The 15,954-nt window shown below is 44.0% G+C and overlaps 5 protein-coding genes across 5 annotated transcripts; 3 read left to right on the top strand and 2 right to left on the bottom strand.

The window, feature by feature from the left end:
• Nucleotides 1–36: 36 nt before the first annotated feature.
• On the bottom strand, nucleotides 37–2,244 carry BCIN_14g01720 (hypothetical protein). The gene is made up of 2 exons (XM_001552754.2): nucleotides 1,644–2,244; nucleotides 37–1,467 (listed from the first exon to the last, which is right to left on the bottom strand). Exons 1-2 carry the CDS (start codon nucleotides 1,792–1,794, stop codon nucleotides 590–592), a joined length of 1,029 nt encoding a protein of 342 aa, XP_001552804.2. The 5' UTR covers nucleotides 1,795–2,244; the 3' UTR covers nucleotides 37–589.
• Nucleotides 2,245–2,541: 297 nt separating this feature from the next.
• On the top strand, nucleotides 2,542–4,452 carry BCIN_14g01710 (hypothetical protein). Its single transcript, XM_024697039.1, has 4 exons — nucleotides 2,542–2,614; nucleotides 2,852–3,191; nucleotides 3,274–3,712; nucleotides 3,782–4,452. The coding sequence occupies exons 2-4, from the start codon at nucleotides 3,155–3,157 to the stop codon at nucleotides 4,254–4,256; spliced, it is 951 nt and encodes a 316-aa protein (XP_024552853.1). The 5' UTR covers nucleotides 2,542–2,614; nucleotides 2,852–3,154; the 3' UTR covers nucleotides 4,257–4,452.
• Nucleotides 4,453–6,117: 1,665 nt separating this feature from the next.
• Nucleotides 6,118–8,013, top strand: BCIN_14g01700 (hypothetical protein). The gene is made up of 6 exons (XM_001552757.2): nucleotides 6,118–6,206; nucleotides 6,259–6,616; nucleotides 6,668–6,921; nucleotides 6,977–7,372; nucleotides 7,424–7,572; nucleotides 7,641–8,013. The coding sequence occupies exons 1-6, from the start codon at nucleotides 6,128–6,130 to the stop codon at nucleotides 7,776–7,778; spliced, it is 1,374 nt and encodes a 457-aa protein (XP_001552807.1). The 5' UTR covers nucleotides 6,118–6,127; the 3' UTR covers nucleotides 7,779–8,013.
• A 2,239-nt stretch (nucleotides 8,014–10,252) lies between these two features.
• On the top strand, nucleotides 10,253–12,384 carry BCIN_14g01690 (hypothetical protein). The gene is made up of 8 exons (XM_001552758.2): nucleotides 10,253–10,592; nucleotides 10,706–10,798; nucleotides 10,870–10,943; nucleotides 11,002–11,356; nucleotides 11,456–11,559; nucleotides 11,684–11,970; nucleotides 12,051–12,115; nucleotides 12,183–12,384. The coding sequence occupies exons 1-8, from the start codon at nucleotides 10,418–10,420 to the stop codon at nucleotides 12,263–12,265; spliced, it is 1,236 nt and encodes a 411-aa protein (XP_001552808.1). The 5' UTR covers nucleotides 10,253–10,417; the 3' UTR covers nucleotides 12,266–12,384.
• Nucleotides 12,385–14,404: 2,020 nt separating this feature from the next.
• BCIN_14g01680 (hypothetical protein) lies at nucleotides 14,405–15,516 on the bottom strand. The gene has a single exon (XM_001552760.2). The coding sequence runs from the start codon at nucleotides 15,452–15,454 to the stop codon at nucleotides 14,546–14,548; it is 909 nt and encodes a 302-aa protein (XP_001552810.1). The 5' UTR covers nucleotides 15,455–15,516; the 3' UTR covers nucleotides 14,405–14,545.
• Nucleotides 15,517–15,954: the final 438 nt, after the last annotated feature.

Raw genomic sequence — 15,954 nt, 5'->3', positions numbered from 1 at the left:
GATGCAGTGTGAAGAACGGTTAATTGCTCCTGTCGATAATCTTGATTTGATTTTGGATTGATTTGAGTTGAGTTGCATCTACTTCTATTTCTCACATCTCCTTCCCACATCTCCTTCTAACACCTCCTTCTCATTCTAGTTCTGCCAACGCTAATTTGTACTGTTGCACTGCACGACTGCGCTAGACAGTGACACTTTATTTGTGTTTGTCGAGCGATAGATAGATAGATAGATGGAAAGTAAGATGTAAGGCGTATATCCATCTGACCTATCCGTATATGTCGCTATGCTGCCATGCTTCCAAGCATGTTTCTACCAGTATTCTTTCCTATCTTCCATCTATGCATCTCATATACCACACCTCTCATATAAATCATTATGGGGATGAATGAACTTCCCTCCGGTTCCTCTAGTTGATTGGAGATGATGTCTGTCTATCTCCCGCAAAATAGATATGTAATTCCTAACGCCATACATGCATGCTTTCCATCTCTCGCTATACAATATCTTACACTCTTTCCTACGACTTTCCTAACCCCTGGAATCCTCGTCACTGGACAACATATGCAGCTGCGTATGAGCATACACATCAAGGCAACGCCCTCATAACGCCCTCAAACGCGACTAGCGCAACCGCGTTCGCGGGGAAAGCCCTCAAGAAACAGGGTAAGAAGCCTCTCCAATACCCTTTCCAACCGCTCTCCCTATACACCTCCTTCGCCGCACTTTTCCAATTGGGAAATCTGCGCACCCCATCTCCCAATCCACCGGCTAGTGGATCCGTCATAATTCTTTGTTTGACTACATCACTCGGGTAACTCGTCATCCAGAAAACCTGTGCCGAGAGACCGCCGGCCCAGAAATTAACGGCGGGGGTACTCAGTTGTGTTTTTTCGGACAACAGACGTGTGAAAACGTCGTAAGAACCCCACCAAAAGAAGAAAAAGGAACGGAAGAAAAGTGTAGCAGAAAGGCCATGGTAAAGGCCTGGGATACCGTGAAATCGGTAAATTTTACGTGCGCAATCGATGGGACCGCTGTATAGACGTTCGGATTTCTTACTCGAGTATTGGATTTGTAGACGTGCTTTCAGGTGTTCGACAGGGGCTGCAATGAAACTTACGGTTGCGCCTGCCATGACACCGGCGAGGGCGTGGCCTATAGTGGGCAGTTTGTGGATTTGAGAGGGTGTCAGAGAATTATCGGGACGCGCAAGACTTGATGGGGTGGCGGCCATGCGGGAGGGGGAAAAGAGGGTTTGGTGGAGGAGTTTGCGGTAGAAGGTTAGGGACCCGAGCATTATGCTATCCATGAACATCCAGCCTACTAAAGGGGGAGTGGCACCTTTGTAGAGACCGGTGAAGCCTTCGTTGCGGATGGTGAGGAGAAGACATTGGAGTGGTCCGTTGAATTGGGATGATGTGGAGGTTTGGAGACGGACTTTTATGGTGTCGAATGGATGTCCAACTGTTGATGGTATATAGTTAGCTTTTTTTTCTTTTTTTTTCTTTATTATAAGATAGATAGCAATCCCGATTGACAATTCAATTTGCAATTCACAAATGGCCCAGCATTTTCTCTCCAAAATATAAACAGCGTCTAAATTCGCAAGCAAGGAAACATCGAATTGTAAATTGTCATACCAGTAAGCTTCGAAACTCCCGAAAACACACCCGCCACAAATCCTCTATAATTCTTTGCCTCTCTCTTCTTCTCTGCCACTTTCTCCCCGCCATCGGTAATATTCCCTCCTGTTTGCAGCCGCGACATGGTGGCAGACTCACTCGTAGCCATTTCGATTGCCTATATAGGCTAACTGGTCACCAATGCGCGAGTCTGTTGCAAACATTAAGTCTTGTCTGGTCTTGTCTGACGTTCGTCTGAAATTCACAATGGAGTCCCCAACGACAAGACAGAGAGACGCAGCCGAGATGCGAGTAAGCTTTCGCGAGCAGCAGATCGATTGAGCTTGCTTGCGTGTTGCTTGCTTGGTTGTCAAACGGTAGCTTGTAATTGCAAGGCAGGATATTCTCGATTTGCTATGTCGCACAGCAAGGGTCTTGGATCGCCGTTATTTTCGATTGATAATACAATACCTGCACTTCGTAGCATACCTATCGGTCACCAGCTTATTAATAGATCATGTCCAATGCGTTTGGATGGATGGATGACGAGTTGAACTGCCAACATGGGTGGAGCAGGGAGTGGGAATGGCAACGGTTTGAAGATTCGTTGGGCGAAGTCGGAGGGAGCTGTGAATGTGAATGTGAATGTGAATGTGTTTTTTTCTTCCTTCGACGCTCTCTGTCTGTCTCCCTGTCTTATCGATGGCTCTTGATAATCTGCATACATGGTATTGGTTGGCTCGATAAGCCGCCATGATGAAAAGCTTGATCACAACAGGAACGAACCGATGCACGGAAGGACAAGGTACGAGGTACGAGGTGCGAGGTCTGATATGTGAGGACAGACATAATAATAAAGCGGCCCCGAAAGTCCACTGGTGCTGTGTGCAGTGAGGGGCAGATGGGAATTCAAAGTGGGGGATTTTCAACATCTCGAAACTCCGTCGGATGAATTTCGATCATCGTGAGACTCCAGTATCATACAAGTTGTAAGTTGATTGCCCTTTCCAAACTTCAGATTCTTCTCTTCAAACATCGATTTGTGGGTAAAATGCTTCAATTAGAATGCTGCACTTCTCTTTCTCCTTGCAATCCATCGAGGTTGGAAGCATCAATGGACGCGTTCACATCTTGGCAATTGGGGTGCGGACGAGTCCACCAGTCCCATCATCCATGGCAAAGTGTTTCGTATGTTGGAGGTTTGGCTGATGTTGGGATATTTAAAGATGCTGCGAATCGGTTCCCTTTCGGCCAATTCTGAGCCAGTAGTCCAAGCACACCTTTCTTCTTCTCTTCTCTTCTCTTCTACCATATAGCTACTTTTCAACTATTACTAAAGGCTACTCACTTCCTGTGTCCTTCTTTGTCTTGACGAAAAAGTTGTTTGTTATCTATCATTGAATGCTTAAGCTGTGCTTACTCTCTCTTGATTAATTCTCATATATGTACCCCTCCGATACTACTGCATAATCAATACATCTCGCATTTAATCCTCCACACTCCTCGAAGCTAAATAACATTTCAGGAAAATGACTTCCTCCGAACGAGTTACCGAATCCAGGAAGGGTATGTTATTCTGTTCCGTTCAAGACGCGGCACATCTACCCATCGCGTAAAAATGACTCAACTGACAAGACCTGCTCCTCAGTCTGGACAACCCTCATAACCAACACCGCCTACCTCTCCGGCCTTCTCACCCTCGACTACTCCCTCAAAAAGCACAACTCCAAATATCCCCTCGTAGCCCTCTACACCGATGCCTTTCCCCCGGAAGGCCACGCCGCTCTCGAAGCCCGTGGGATCCCCAAACAGCGCATCGAATATCTCCTCCCAAAGAATGGCGGAAAAGATTATTCCAATGACCCTCGCTTCTACGACTGCTGGTCGAAACTCGCCCCTTTTAGTTTAATCGAATATGAGCGCGTTGTACAACTCGATAGCGATATGTTGGTCCTACAAAATATGGACGAGTTGATGGAATTAGAACTCGATGCGCCGGAGGTGGCGGGGAAGGGACAGAGAGTTTTTGCCGCGGGTCATGCATGTGTTTGTAATCCACTGAAGAAGAAACATTATCCTGCCGATTGGTATGTTCACCCTCCAATTTATCCATTTTCTCTGAAGCCACATCTACAAATATACTAACATTCCTTCAGGGTTCCAGAAAACTGCGCATTCACCTCTCAACACAACACGCCGGAAGTTGCACAAACCACTGGACCACCCCCCAATACCTCTCCTCTCGGTTTCATGAACGGCGGTCTTGTAGTCGTCAATCCTTCTTCTGGCGTATACAACGCCATTCTTGATCATCTTTCCTCAGACGCCGCAATCAATATGGATTTTGCAGATCAATCTCTCCTCTCGGATCTCTTCAATAATCGATGGGTACCACTTCCTTATATTTATAACGCCCTCAAAACGTTGAAATGGGAAAATGTCCATCCTCAAATCTGGAGGGACGACAAAGTAAAAAATATTCATTATATTCTAGCCCCCAAACCGTGGGATGAGATGGATGGGGAGGGAAATTTCATCGGTAAGGATGCGACGCATGCTTGGTGGGTAACACATAACCAAGAGAGATTGAGGGGGGAGAAGGAGAGTGAAATTAAGGTCGATGGGTTCTAGATGAGTGGTATGTTCTTGTTTGCGACTGGTAAATAGACAGGTACTTGGATTTGACGTGTCTAGCTGAGAACCAGCTGTGTTGATGGCTATATCACATAGCACAGATACCTATGTATAGCGTGGAAATTAGATTAGAAACCACCATGATTTCTCTACGAAATTAACAAGCGAGCTATTGAATATTATTCGAGCTTCAAGTACCTAGTTCCTACCATGTTCATTCCCATCCATATATCGTCTTTTTTCCATGTTTCCTCTCATAAATTCGTTGCCTCATTCCTTAAACATAACTGAGATAATCTTGTCAGTAAACTACAGAACGTATGGTTTGATTTGACTAGTGACATTGCAGAATCTCAAGTCTTCTCGTCTCGTCTCCAGTTCTGATTTTAGATATCTTCTCGCTTATCAATCTACTAATAAACAACAAACCGAAGTTCTAAATTCATTCAATATATCGATATTGACACTTAAGGTGTCATACCGTCGGACCGAAACACGGAATTCCGGGTCTGAGATCTGAGAATAGAGAGAGGAACGGCTGGTCAGCTCAAGCCAAGATGTTAATTTAATCTCTGTCTGTATGTTTTTTTTTTGGAGAGGGGCTTGAGCTTGTCATGTCTGTTTTATGTTGCTGTTGCTGTTGATATTGATGTTGGTTTTGTTTTGTTTTTCCCTTTTTTTTTTTGGTATACGGAAACTAGGAAAGGAATGGTGTGCTGTTATGCTTATCAGTTGGGAGTATGTGACCTAATGGCAAATTAGTCTTGTAGGCTACCCGTCAAATGGCATCTAGTTATTCTCGTGCCCCTTGGATTATATGGTGGATTCTATAGTGGAATGGGTAGAATCTATTACAGAATCTAAGGGGTATGAGAGTAATTTGCCATTGATCTAAATGATAGCTGCAGGTAGCCGTAGCGTCAGCAAAATAGGCTAAATTCGCGAACGCCTTTCTCCACAATCTTCATCTCTTCCCCAGATTCCCTCCGCATTTTCATAACAGCCTTTAGTTTTGAGATTCTTGAAAGTACCTTGGTATTTGTGTAACTTCAAGGGGCTTAAATTTATCGTTACACCATATCTTGCAAGCTTGGAAGTCAATATAGGACGACTACATCTGGACCTTAGAATGCGCCTTCTTTCTTCGCGAGAGCTTTTGACAAAAATGGTGTTCGCTACCATCGGGTATTTTTTCTCACGTTCCGAAACTGTTGATACTTTTCCCGATTTATTTGTCCATGGCCATGGAAAATCACGTTCTTGGTATCTGTCCTTGCAGTGAGATAATCCTCAAACCCCACAAAATACTATTTCCGTCAAGATGACAAAAGGTATAATATAGATCATATAGCAAGTGACAGTTCACATAGCACATGATACTATACAATCCTCTAACGGGCCGTTGCTCCTTAGTCGCTCAGGTACCTGCAAAGGCATATCATTTCTCTAATCTAAATTCGGTTCGGATGATTTTCTGTCGATTGTCTTGATTGGATACTGAATATTACTTTAATTGATCGTTATAGTAGAATCATTCCCGTTTCATATATTAGTCCAATCATGTTTCGCGGGGTCCTGCCAAGAATTTAACTTTATAATGTTCTTCATGATCAATCCATGACTTCTTTTGAGGTCTACTCAGGCTATACAAATTCTACTGGCAAGCCGGCGCCGGACTTCCGTTGTGATATTGGAGCGCAACTCGCATATAGATGATCAAATGTGAGCGTGTGTTAGTTCACTAAGGTTTCCATGGCCAATATGGTTAGTCACATCTCAGTCCGACTGATATAAAAGATCGGTCCTTTCTTCAAAATGTGAATATTCAACCACACACACAATCTCTACTTCTTCAATTGTTTTTCAGAATGGGTTTTAAGAATGCTCTCCTCGCTGCCGCGGCTGTAGCACCTACTGTTTATGCACAGGGTGCAGCTTACGCACAATGTAAGTTATCACGCTTTACTACTTTGTAACATGGTGTTAACACGTCTTTCAGGTGGTGGTCAAGGTTGGAGTGGCGCAACAACTTGTGTTTCGGGATATACCTGTGTTGTCAACAATGCATACTATTCTCAATGTTTACCCGGCTCTGCGGTCACGACTACAGCAACGACAGCCCCCACCGCAACGACTCCCACAACAATCATCACTTCTACCACCAAAGCTACCACGACCACAGGTGGTAGCAGTGCAACGACAACAGCAGCAGTTGCTGGTAATCCATTCTCAGGAAAAGCACTTTATGCGAATCCATACTATGCTTCGGAAATCTCTGCCAGTGCTATCCCTTCACTCACTGGAGCCATGGCCACTAAAGCTGCTGCGGTAGCAAAGGTTCCAACTTTCTATTGGCTGTAAGTTATTGTCTTCGATCAGATGTTGGGTATGATAGCTAATAGACTCAGTGACACCGCAGCCAAAGTTCCATTGATGGGAACTTACCTTGCCAACATTCGGGCCTTGAACAAAGCAGGAGCAAATCCACCTGTTGCTGGTACTTTCGTAGTCTATGATTTGCCAGACAGAGATTGTGCAGCTGCAGCTTCCAACGGAGAATACAGCATTGCAGACGGTGGTCTCGTAAAATACAAAGCTTACATCGATTCCATCGTCGCTCTTTTGAAAACTTACTCTGATGTTAGCGTTATTCTCGTCATTGGTAAGTGGATCATTCATCTCAAGCTTGCATAGATTTGTGGCTAACCACACAATAGAACCCGATTCGTTGGCCAATCTAGTCACCAACTTGTCCGTCGCAAAATGTTCCAACGCCCAAGCAGCCTATCTAGAAGGTACCGAATATGCCATCGCGCAATTGAATCTTCCAAACGTCGCTATGTACTTGGATGCTGGACACGCTGGTTGGTTAGGATGGCCTGCAAATATCGGACCAGCTGCACAGCTCTTCGGCCAAATCTACAAAGCAGCTGGAAGCCCAGCTGCAGTCAGAGGTCTTGCAACTAATGTTGCAAACTACAATGCTTGGACTAGCACCACTTGCCCGTCCTACACCTCTGGCGATTCCAACTGTAACGAGAAATTGTACATCAACGCTCTTGCTCCGCTTTTGACCGCTCAAGGTTTCCCAGCTCACTTCATCATGGATACTAGTAAGTAACACTGTCGCGGTACTTTTTGAATGATACTAACAGCAGAAATAGGTCGCAATGGTGTTCAACCAACCGCACAACAAGCCTGGGGAGACTGGTGCAATCTCATCGGCACCGGATTCGGTGTTCGACCAACCACAAACACAGGAGATGCATTGGAAGACGCATTTGTCTGGATCAAGCCCGGTGGAGAAGGCGACGTTAGTTTCCCCCACCTGTCCATTCTTTCTTCTCTTTTCTTCAACATACATACTAACTCCATAATCAGGGCACTTCGGACACCACCGCTGCGCGATACGATTTCCACTGCGGACTCGCAGATGCGCTCAAGCCAGCTCCAGAAGCGGGTACTTGGTTCCAAGCTTACTTTGCCCAATTACTCACCAATGCCAATCCCAGCTTTTAATCAAGCGACGATGTTGAGAATTTGGAAAAGCAAAAGCAAAACGAAGACGAAGAAGATGGGAAGGTGAAAACATCATACTTTCTTTAACCACAATGTGATATGATATTGAGAAGGAAAGAAATCCTTCGATATATGGTCGATCGTTATATATTTATTTGGCTTGACTTTTGGGTTAGGGTTTCGATGCGATCAAAGAAAAAAATTATGTATATACATTTTTTGCTTCGCTTCTTCATTTACCTCTTACCTTCTTCTGTATATATCAATTACACATTTGGTTCTTATCATGCTTGATTTATGGGTGTGTGAAATTTATGTGTGGGATTTGATTATCTATTCATTGTTGAACTTGAATATGTATCGGAAAATGGAAGTCGTCTATCCACCTACCTATCTACCTACGGATCAAACTTTCTAATGTTTTATATATACGATGTGTAGAGGAGACGATATTTTTCGCACGCAGAAAAATATTTCCTGGTTATGATTCTTGAAAATAGATCTTTCTTTCTAAGAGTGTGTTTGTGCTGGGTCGGATGCTCAAGTAGATAGATGTGTAGAATCAAAAAGTGACATGGAAATTGACATTTGGATTATTCTATTGTAACAACAACAGCAACAACAACAAAAGCACGCAGCAAATGCCTTCCAATCCCCCTCCCCTGCCCCAAAAAGATCACAAACAGAGCCGCCCGCACGATTCGATTCCAGAGATGAAGTGAATAGGTTGATAGATAAAATTAACATTCGATATGTATTAATTAGTACTTTACAATCTATGAATCGACGGATTCGGATTCGGATTATTTCTGGGGCTGTGGAATGGTGTTTTGAGGGGTAGATGGGATGGATAGTAAGATGAGGAAGGGGTATGTATCTTTTGTGATGTGTTGAAATTTTTGTTCTTTTTTTTTGGAGGGCAGCGAGGGGGGCGGAGAATAGGATTGTTACGAGGAATCACTTGTAGAATCTGATGCGTCTGAGGTGATAAGATGTCCTGGGGAATAATAGGGTTCCCTTATTACATAGTTTCAACAGGAAATTATGAGATGCGATGTGATGTGATGGGATGGGACATATAGTATGTATCAAATTTGTATAACTATAATATTACATAATTCATGATTTCGGTATGTTGTATTGGGTGCTGGTAGGTAGGTTTGTCGAACTACCTGTGGTAAGTCGGTGGGGACTTTTTAGCTTGGGTACATTTCGCAGGCTGGGGCTATTCTAACTCGAAGAGAGAAGGAAGAAACGGAAAAATACAGAGTGCGTTTTAATGGGGGCGAGGAGGTGTCTTGTGATACATCGGAACTTTTTTCTCTTAATTAACTCGGTAGGTATCTGAGGAGCTAGGTTCCCCCACAACAATTATATTGATACAGGATTAATTAAGGTTAAATTAGAGTCGGGGGTTTCTGGGGAAAAGGAAGGAAGGAATGGAGGAGAAGCGTGTAACATACATACACCATGCCATATTTTGTATAGACAAAGACCGACCGCATCACAAACACAACAGCCGAAATCTGGGGTATGTGGCACTCACCGGTGAGTGGCAGCATGGCTGAATGGGGAGACGGTATTTACCCCTGGATTTATCCGAGGATGGAGGGTGCACTGCGTGCGGGTCCGCTTATGGTGATGTGATTGATGGGATGTGGAGTTGGGGGTTGGGAATGGCCTTGGCGTCTACGCTATCTATGTACCGCGGTATGTATGTACGGAGTGCTTGGGATTGATTAACATGGGGATTGGAATTTGAGGGTCATGGAAGTTTTTTTTTTGCGTGGATTTGAGAGGGAGGATTGTGTAGGTATTGGGGTGGGGGATTGGGATGATTTTTGGAAAGGGAAAATTGAGAGATAGATGGATGGATGATGATCACACTCTGGATGGAAACTCGGATATTTCATTCCTTTCCTTTGTCATCCGCCTAATCTAATCAAAACCAAATATAAATCTCATCTAAGACTACTGTCTACTGCGCCCACAAATACAAACAAACAAGCAAAACCCGATAGATAAATTTTGTGGATCCACTTTCTCATCCCATCTCATTCACATTACCGGCCCAACCAACCCACACATGTGAAACTCTTCCCGCAATCCCGTCTCGGAACCCCATCATCTTCTTTCCGTCAAGTCAACTTTTCACGTACACAAACTAAGCTTAACTACGGCATCTCATCGTATTGTAGAATCACGAGATGAAAAACGATGACGCATACCCCATATATCGTGTATTAGTGGAGTATTAGTACCAGAGTAAACCTAGGGAGTTTAGTGTATGTAGCACGCATGCATTCTTACTTTTTTCTTCTAAGGAGAAAGGGGAAAGGGGAAATGAAAAGAAATTTGGAAGACGGGGCTTTCGGTCCGTGGATGGGTATCTGAGGTGAAGTAATAAGAAACGATGAGAATGGGATATATGGACAGCATTCCGGGCGGCAACCAGGGATTTATGGCAAAACTCAGGTACAAATACCGGTAGTAGCGTGCCGGATTTTCGATGATAGTTTGGAAATATCTGGAGTATATATTCCGCATGGATATCTTGGCATTTCCATAAGATAAACTTTCTCGTTCGCGTTTTTCATCCATCGTACTTTCGGCCATCTCTCCTCATACATATCTTCAAGATGAAGCTCTCAACCACCGTATACACAGTTGTTCCTTTCCTGTCTACCGCCACCGCACAGGGCGTTGCTTACGCACAGTGTGGCGGTAATGGATGGACTGGCTCTACGGCTTGTGTGTCAGGCTATGCGTGTTCATATGTGAATGCGTATTACTCGCAATGTTTGCCTGGAACTGGTTAGTCTACTTCCTTTATAGAGACAGAGATAGAGAGGAAGATAGAGATGAAGAAAGTTGAAAAAAGTTGAAGCAATGTGTAAGAAATAAGATGACTAACTATGGCAATATAGCAACCTTAACAACAGTTACAAGTGCAACAACGAGTGCTAGTTCGAAAACTAGCACAGCCGCAGCACCAAATTCAACGGGAAAGACAAAATATAGTACGTTCATGCTATTAGTATCCCTTTCACGAGAATGCTACCAATAGAGAACTCGCACTGACGCATCTTAGTCGGTACCAACATCGCCGGATTCGACTTCGGTTGCACAACAGACGGTACATGTCTAACCAATAAAGTCTACCCAGTGAGTATCCCTTTTCCCTTTCCAACTCCAACTCCTCACTAACTTTCCTCCCCAACAGGCTCTCAGTTCCCTCAACAATGGCCCCGACGGCCTGGGTCAAATGGCCCACTTCGTCTCCAAAACTGGTCATAATATCTTCCGTCTCCCAGTTGGCTGGCAATACCTCGTGAACAACAATCTCGGGGGAACACTCGACAGTTCCAACCTTGCGACCTATGATTTGCTGGTCCAGGGATGCTTGGCAACGGGTGCTACTTGCGTGATTGATATCCATAACTATGCGAGGTGGAATGGAGCAATTATTGGACAGGGTGGACCAACGGATGCGCAGTTCGCTAGTTTGTGGAGCCAACTGGCGACGAAGTATAAGTCGAATACGAAGGTTGTCTTTGGATTGATGAATGAACCTCACGGTGCGTGTTTTCTTCTTCTTTAGGGGAGCGGAGCGTGAAGTGGAGGAGAGAGGAAAGAAAGGATAATGAACACTTGAATATGGACTAATGAGAATATAGATTTGAACAGCATAACCACCTGGGCAGCAACGCTTCAAACAGTCGTTACTGCTATTCGTCAGGCCGGTGCAACATCTACCATGCTTCTACTTCCTGGTAGTGATGTAAGTACCGTGGCTCCACGCACGCCCTTTTCAACCCGCCGACATTATTTCCGGGCGCTTTTCTGCCAAGCCACCTCGAACTTCTTCATAACTCTAGACCAATCTACTAACTTCAACCGTCTAGTACACATCCGCAGGCGCCTTCATCACCGACGGTAGCGCCGCGGCGCTCTCTAAGATCACCAATCTCGACGGCACTACCACCAATCTGATCTTCGACGTACACAAATATCTCGACTCCGATAACTCCGGAACCCATGCCGAGTGCGTAACTAACAACATTGATGCCGCCTTCGCACCACTGGCAACTTGGTTGCGAGCAAATGGTAGACAAGCAATATTGAGCGAGACTGGTGGTGGAAACACCGCGAGTTGTCAGACATATTTGTGTCAACAGGTTGCTTATTTGAAGTATGTTTCCAATTTTCTTTCATCTTTGAGATTGGGTATGGAAGGTTTTGGAATATGTTATTAACGATGTGATTGTACAGTGCAAACTCCGACGTCTATCTGGGATATATTGGATGGTCTGCTGGAAGCTTTGATTCGACTTACAGTAAGTGCAGCAATATTTCAAGGTCCATCATTTTGTGATTGAGTACGTATTAATATTCATGTTATAGTTTTGACGGAAACGCCAAATGGAAGTGGATCTTCTATGACTGATCAAGCGCTCGTTGCGGCTTGTCTTACTCGGACATCGTAGTAATGAGGATTGATTGATCCGGGCTGGTATACTTTGGTAAAGAGATTGTACATAGTGGAATGCGTCTGTATATATTCAATTGGCTGTACATAGGAAGCACTAAGTGAAAAAAAGGAAGAATAAAATAAATTCGCCTTTACTCTTCCATACTAAGTGTTATATTTAAATGAATTAATGAAGCGAAACGAGAAACTAACGCTTCATTTGAAAGGCCTTTTCGAAGGTTGACAACTAGGATTGGAGAAAGAGATCAAAAGACATATCAAAACTGAGATTAAACGGCCAGTGATTGTAGAAAAAAAAGGAATACTGTTTTCATTTGAAGTAAATAGCAGCAGAGTCCCACTATTAATCGAAGTTTTTGTAAAGAACAATTCGGATAGCAGCAATGTATCCAGAAGATCGATCCAGCCAGCCTTTTGGAACCCCAAATTCATCAACTTTACACGCGAGCGATACTTTCAAAAAAACGAAAAGGCCACCTTTCTTTCGAAGATTTAATAGGAAAAAAAGAGAAGCGTGTCGTCCACTTAGCATAGGAACGTGATGGCTGCTAGACCAAGAAACCTAATTTAAATCTATGGGAAATACAGATATGCGAACAACTGCTAGACCGCTGCACCACCAAGTTTCACTTGACATGCAAGTTGTGGAAGCAAACGGGTATATAAATGACGATTCAAGAAGTATGAATTAAGGACATGAAGGGATTGCAAACTGTTACAATTCTTAGACCAAAGAAGTACAGTGAGGTTTCACATTCTTTTATTAAGACTCCTCCCACCTGACGATCGGAAGATTTGGATTTTGATACTCTTCAATTCGCGTGGTTTGGTTATATCTCCTTGTATTTTTCCCGGATAAAATTAAATGCCTTCTGTTATTTCTCACTCAGCTTAGGTTCAACTTTTGACAGCTTTATCTTCTTCGTCATCGATGGAACATGAGCATGTTCTCATCTGAGGTACTCTAAATGGAACAATATTCTACCAATGCTCGATAGCGTAACAAAATCGTAACATCGCTACTTGTCCTAAAAATAAGAACCAAAGTCTATATATCAAAGAACTTTTGAAGACCAAATGTTGGGAACCGCTTGAAAACATGAGTTGATCAGCTTGTGTGAAGATGATGTAAAGATACTGGAATTGATATTATGTGGAACTCAAAAAATTCTGGAAACTAACATCGAAAGATACCTACTCACAGAAATACCAGGTGCGGTCAAGCGAAACTCACGTGCCGAGTGTTTACTGGAAAAGAGAAGAACAACAATTAAGTGAAAGAGAGCGCGAATTTATGAAATCTTGGGTAATGGGTAGACAAATCTCTTTGGAAACCTCGCAATTTCCGTGCTTCAATGTCACTGACATGATATAGCTGTGGTAAAGCCTTTGATATCGATTATCTTCAGCTGTCAAGTTTCAAAAAAACTCGAACCATCGACGAGACAAAGTCCAAGCCCATATCGCCCGTTGATCAAGTACCAGAACCACCAACTGTAGCACTATCACTACCCAAACTGTGTCTACAGATACAAACCGCACACTCATCTTGGCATCACTTAAGTCCACACATACCATTCGCAAGCCTCAAAACGACTCACGTGATCATTCCCAACATAAAAAAATTGCAACGGCGGCACGATGTCTTCAAAGAGATATCTGGGTTACGTTTGTTGCATATCGCATACGAGCCGACCCGTTTCTGTTCCTAAATGAGCAAGTCACGACCAAGATCTATACGAGATATTGGATGTTTGTGCCACGTTTGTGATATGTTGTAGTGATTTGAGGTTGTAGTGCAGCGGCTTTTATGTAAAACTAGGCGGGCTTGATCTAGAGAATCCTAGAAATGGACGGTTGAGAGGTGGTAGGGGAGGTGATAGTGAGAGAAGAAGAGGGTAAAGAGAACTACCGTAGCCAAACTATATCTGGACTATGTATATATCTCGAGCCGTTTTTGAGCCGTCTTGGATGATAAAAATTAAGTGAGTGGTCACTATAAAATAGTCCTAACGACGGGACGGGATGAAAAGTATAGTCTAGACTGGCTTGAGGCTGGTTCCACAAGCCGACACGGGCCGATTCAGCACGTGATCTGATAATTATGCCGGGAGGCGGTGAAGGTGAATAGAAATGGGAACCTGGCCTGGTTCTGTTCTACGATTTACTGACCATACTAAACTAATCGTATCATGAACACGGAAAGACCCAAAAATATTGTGGCTAAATCTGGCGTAGTCAGCCATGGTTTCCTGCGGTCGTGAGAGATCTCAACTCAGAATGCCATCCTCATTTTAAGCAGATCCTTCTCGATAATCTCATCTTTCTTCTCCATGAGCTCTTCCATATTCCATGGACAGCTCACATAGCGTCCACCAAGCCACTCCTTACGCTCAGCAGCTAACCATGCAATCGTATCCCCAGCTATCTCTGGACGGTCAGGAAACAAATTCCGCACCGCCTCAGGAGCGGTCTCAGTAATCTTCGTCTTGATCGCACCCGGATTAACACAATAGGTCAGGAGTCCCTGATCGCCATATTCTAATTGTAAAGACTCAGTTAACCTCAAAATTGCAAGCTTTGAGCTCCGATAACTCGCACTTCCAGGACGAGCGCTCAATGCACCTGAAGAGGACACATTAATCATTGTGCATAAGCCGTTGTTTCTTGCACGAGTCAAAAGCTGCATAGGAAGGAAGGCACGAGCAATGTTCAAGATTCCGTGAACATTGACCTCCCAAGTTCGCCAGTGAACATCTGGATCTGAATCGAGTAACGGCTTGTATGGTTCCATATGAGCTGCATTGTTGATAACAATATCCAGACGTCCACCAAACCGTTCTGATATGATTCCGTACATTGCTTGAACGCTGTCTTCTTTCGAGATGTCAACGGTACAGCTCAGCACCGTAGGCTCTGAACGTCCCGCTTGCTTCGCAGCCAGCTTAAGCTTCGTGACGAGATCGTCTGATACGCCGTGGAGATCAGCTAATGCTACAGTTGAAGCGCCCGCACGCACAAAAGCTGTAGCTGTAGCATACCCAACTCCGTCCTCCCACGCTGCGCCAGTGACCAGACAATTTTTTCCAGCAAGGTCCAGCTTGATTGGGGAAATGAAGTCATAGGTCGTAGAGTGCCGTGTGGCTGTAAAGTTGCCACCAGAGAGCGCCATTCTATCCAACATTGTTAACTTAGTAAGGACCCTCAGATTATTCAGCCTGAAAGGTAGAAAACAAGCATGAAACCGAGTTCTGCACACGTTAATATTGTGCAAGAAATGCGAATAACTTTGTTCTCCAGCCAAGCTGTATCACTAATCGAAAGATGCCCTTACTTGTTTGTGTTGGCGTTGATCGGCAGTATTCTCCACTACTGATAAGTCTGCTTAGAAATATGGAATTGAGTGACGCCACACCTCGATACAAGGATATGATATCCGGTCATGCCGGTACACATATCCTTGACAACATCATGCTTAGCCCCCATTCATTCGGAAAGCAACAAGTCTAGATTGAAATGGGGTATAATTCTCTTTGCACATCATGAAGTCAGACGCCGTTTCTTTGACCACTATATCGCTAGCAGTTTAATGCAGAACGGGCACACATGGGCTCAATATGCTAAGTATTTGACCAGGTTTCAAAAAAACGAAATCAGGGGGCTGAAATAGGTGACAATCGTCTG

The sequence above is a fragment of the Botrytis cinerea genome, chromosome 14 (genome assembly GCF_000143535.2).
Source record: "Botrytis cinerea B05.10 chromosome 14, complete sequence".
Taxonomy (NCBI): domain Eukaryota; kingdom Fungi; phylum Ascomycota; class Leotiomycetes; order Helotiales; family Sclerotiniaceae; genus Botrytis; species Botrytis cinerea.
Note: the sequence above shows the minus strand (reverse complement) of the source record. Positions and strands in the feature narration are given on the sequence as shown.

Excerpts from the sequence above, each read along its gene's own strand:
- BCIN_14g01690 (XM_001552758.2), top strand. The coding sequence starts at position 10,418 with ATGAAGCTCTCAACCACCGTATACACAGTTGTTCCTTTCCTGTCTACC. Across the intron at positions 10,944-11,001 it reads TAACCAATAAAGTCTACCCA|GCTCTCAGTTCCCTCAACAA; the intron begins GTGAGTATCCCT and ends CCTCCCCAACAG. Across the intron at positions 11,357-11,455 it reads ATTGATGAATGAACCTCACG|ATTTGAACAGCATAACCACC; the intron begins GTGCGTGTTTTC and ends ATGAGAATATAG.
- BCIN_14g01700 (XM_001552757.2), top strand. The coding sequence starts at position 6,128 with ATGGGTTTTAAGAATGCTCTCCTCGCTGCCGCGGCTGTAGCACCTACT. Across the intron at positions 6,922-6,976 it reads TAGCGTTATTCTCGTCATTG|AACCCGATTCGTTGGCCAAT; the intron begins GTAAGTGGATCA and ends ACCACACAATAG. Across the intron at positions 7,373-7,423 it reads TCACTTCATCATGGATACTA|GTCGCAATGGTGTTCAACCA; the intron begins GTAAGTAACACT and ends CAGCAGAAATAG.
- BCIN_14g01720 (XM_001552754.2), bottom strand. The coding sequence starts at position 1,794 with ATGGCTACGAGTGAGTCTGCCACCATGTCGCGGCTGCAAACAGGAGGG. Across the intron at positions 1,468-1,643 it reads GGGAGTTTCGAAGCTTACTG|TTGGACATCCATTCGACACC; the intron begins GTATGACAATTT and ends TACCATCAACAG.
- BCIN_14g01680 (XM_001552760.2), bottom strand. The coding sequence starts at position 15,454 with ATGTTGGATAGAATGGCGCTCTCTGGTGGCAACTTTACAGCCACACGG.
- BCIN_14g01710 (XM_024697039.1), top strand. The coding sequence starts at position 3,155 with ATGACTTCCTCCGAACGAGTTACCGAATCCAGGAAGG. Across the intron at positions 3,192-3,273 it reads AGTTACCGAATCCAGGAAGG|TCTGGACAACCCTCATAACC; the intron begins GTATGTTATTCT and ends CCTGCTCCTCAG. Across the intron at positions 3,713-3,781 it reads AAACATTATCCTGCCGATTG|GGTTCCAGAAAACTGCGCAT; the intron begins GTATGTTCACCC and ends ACATTCCTTCAG.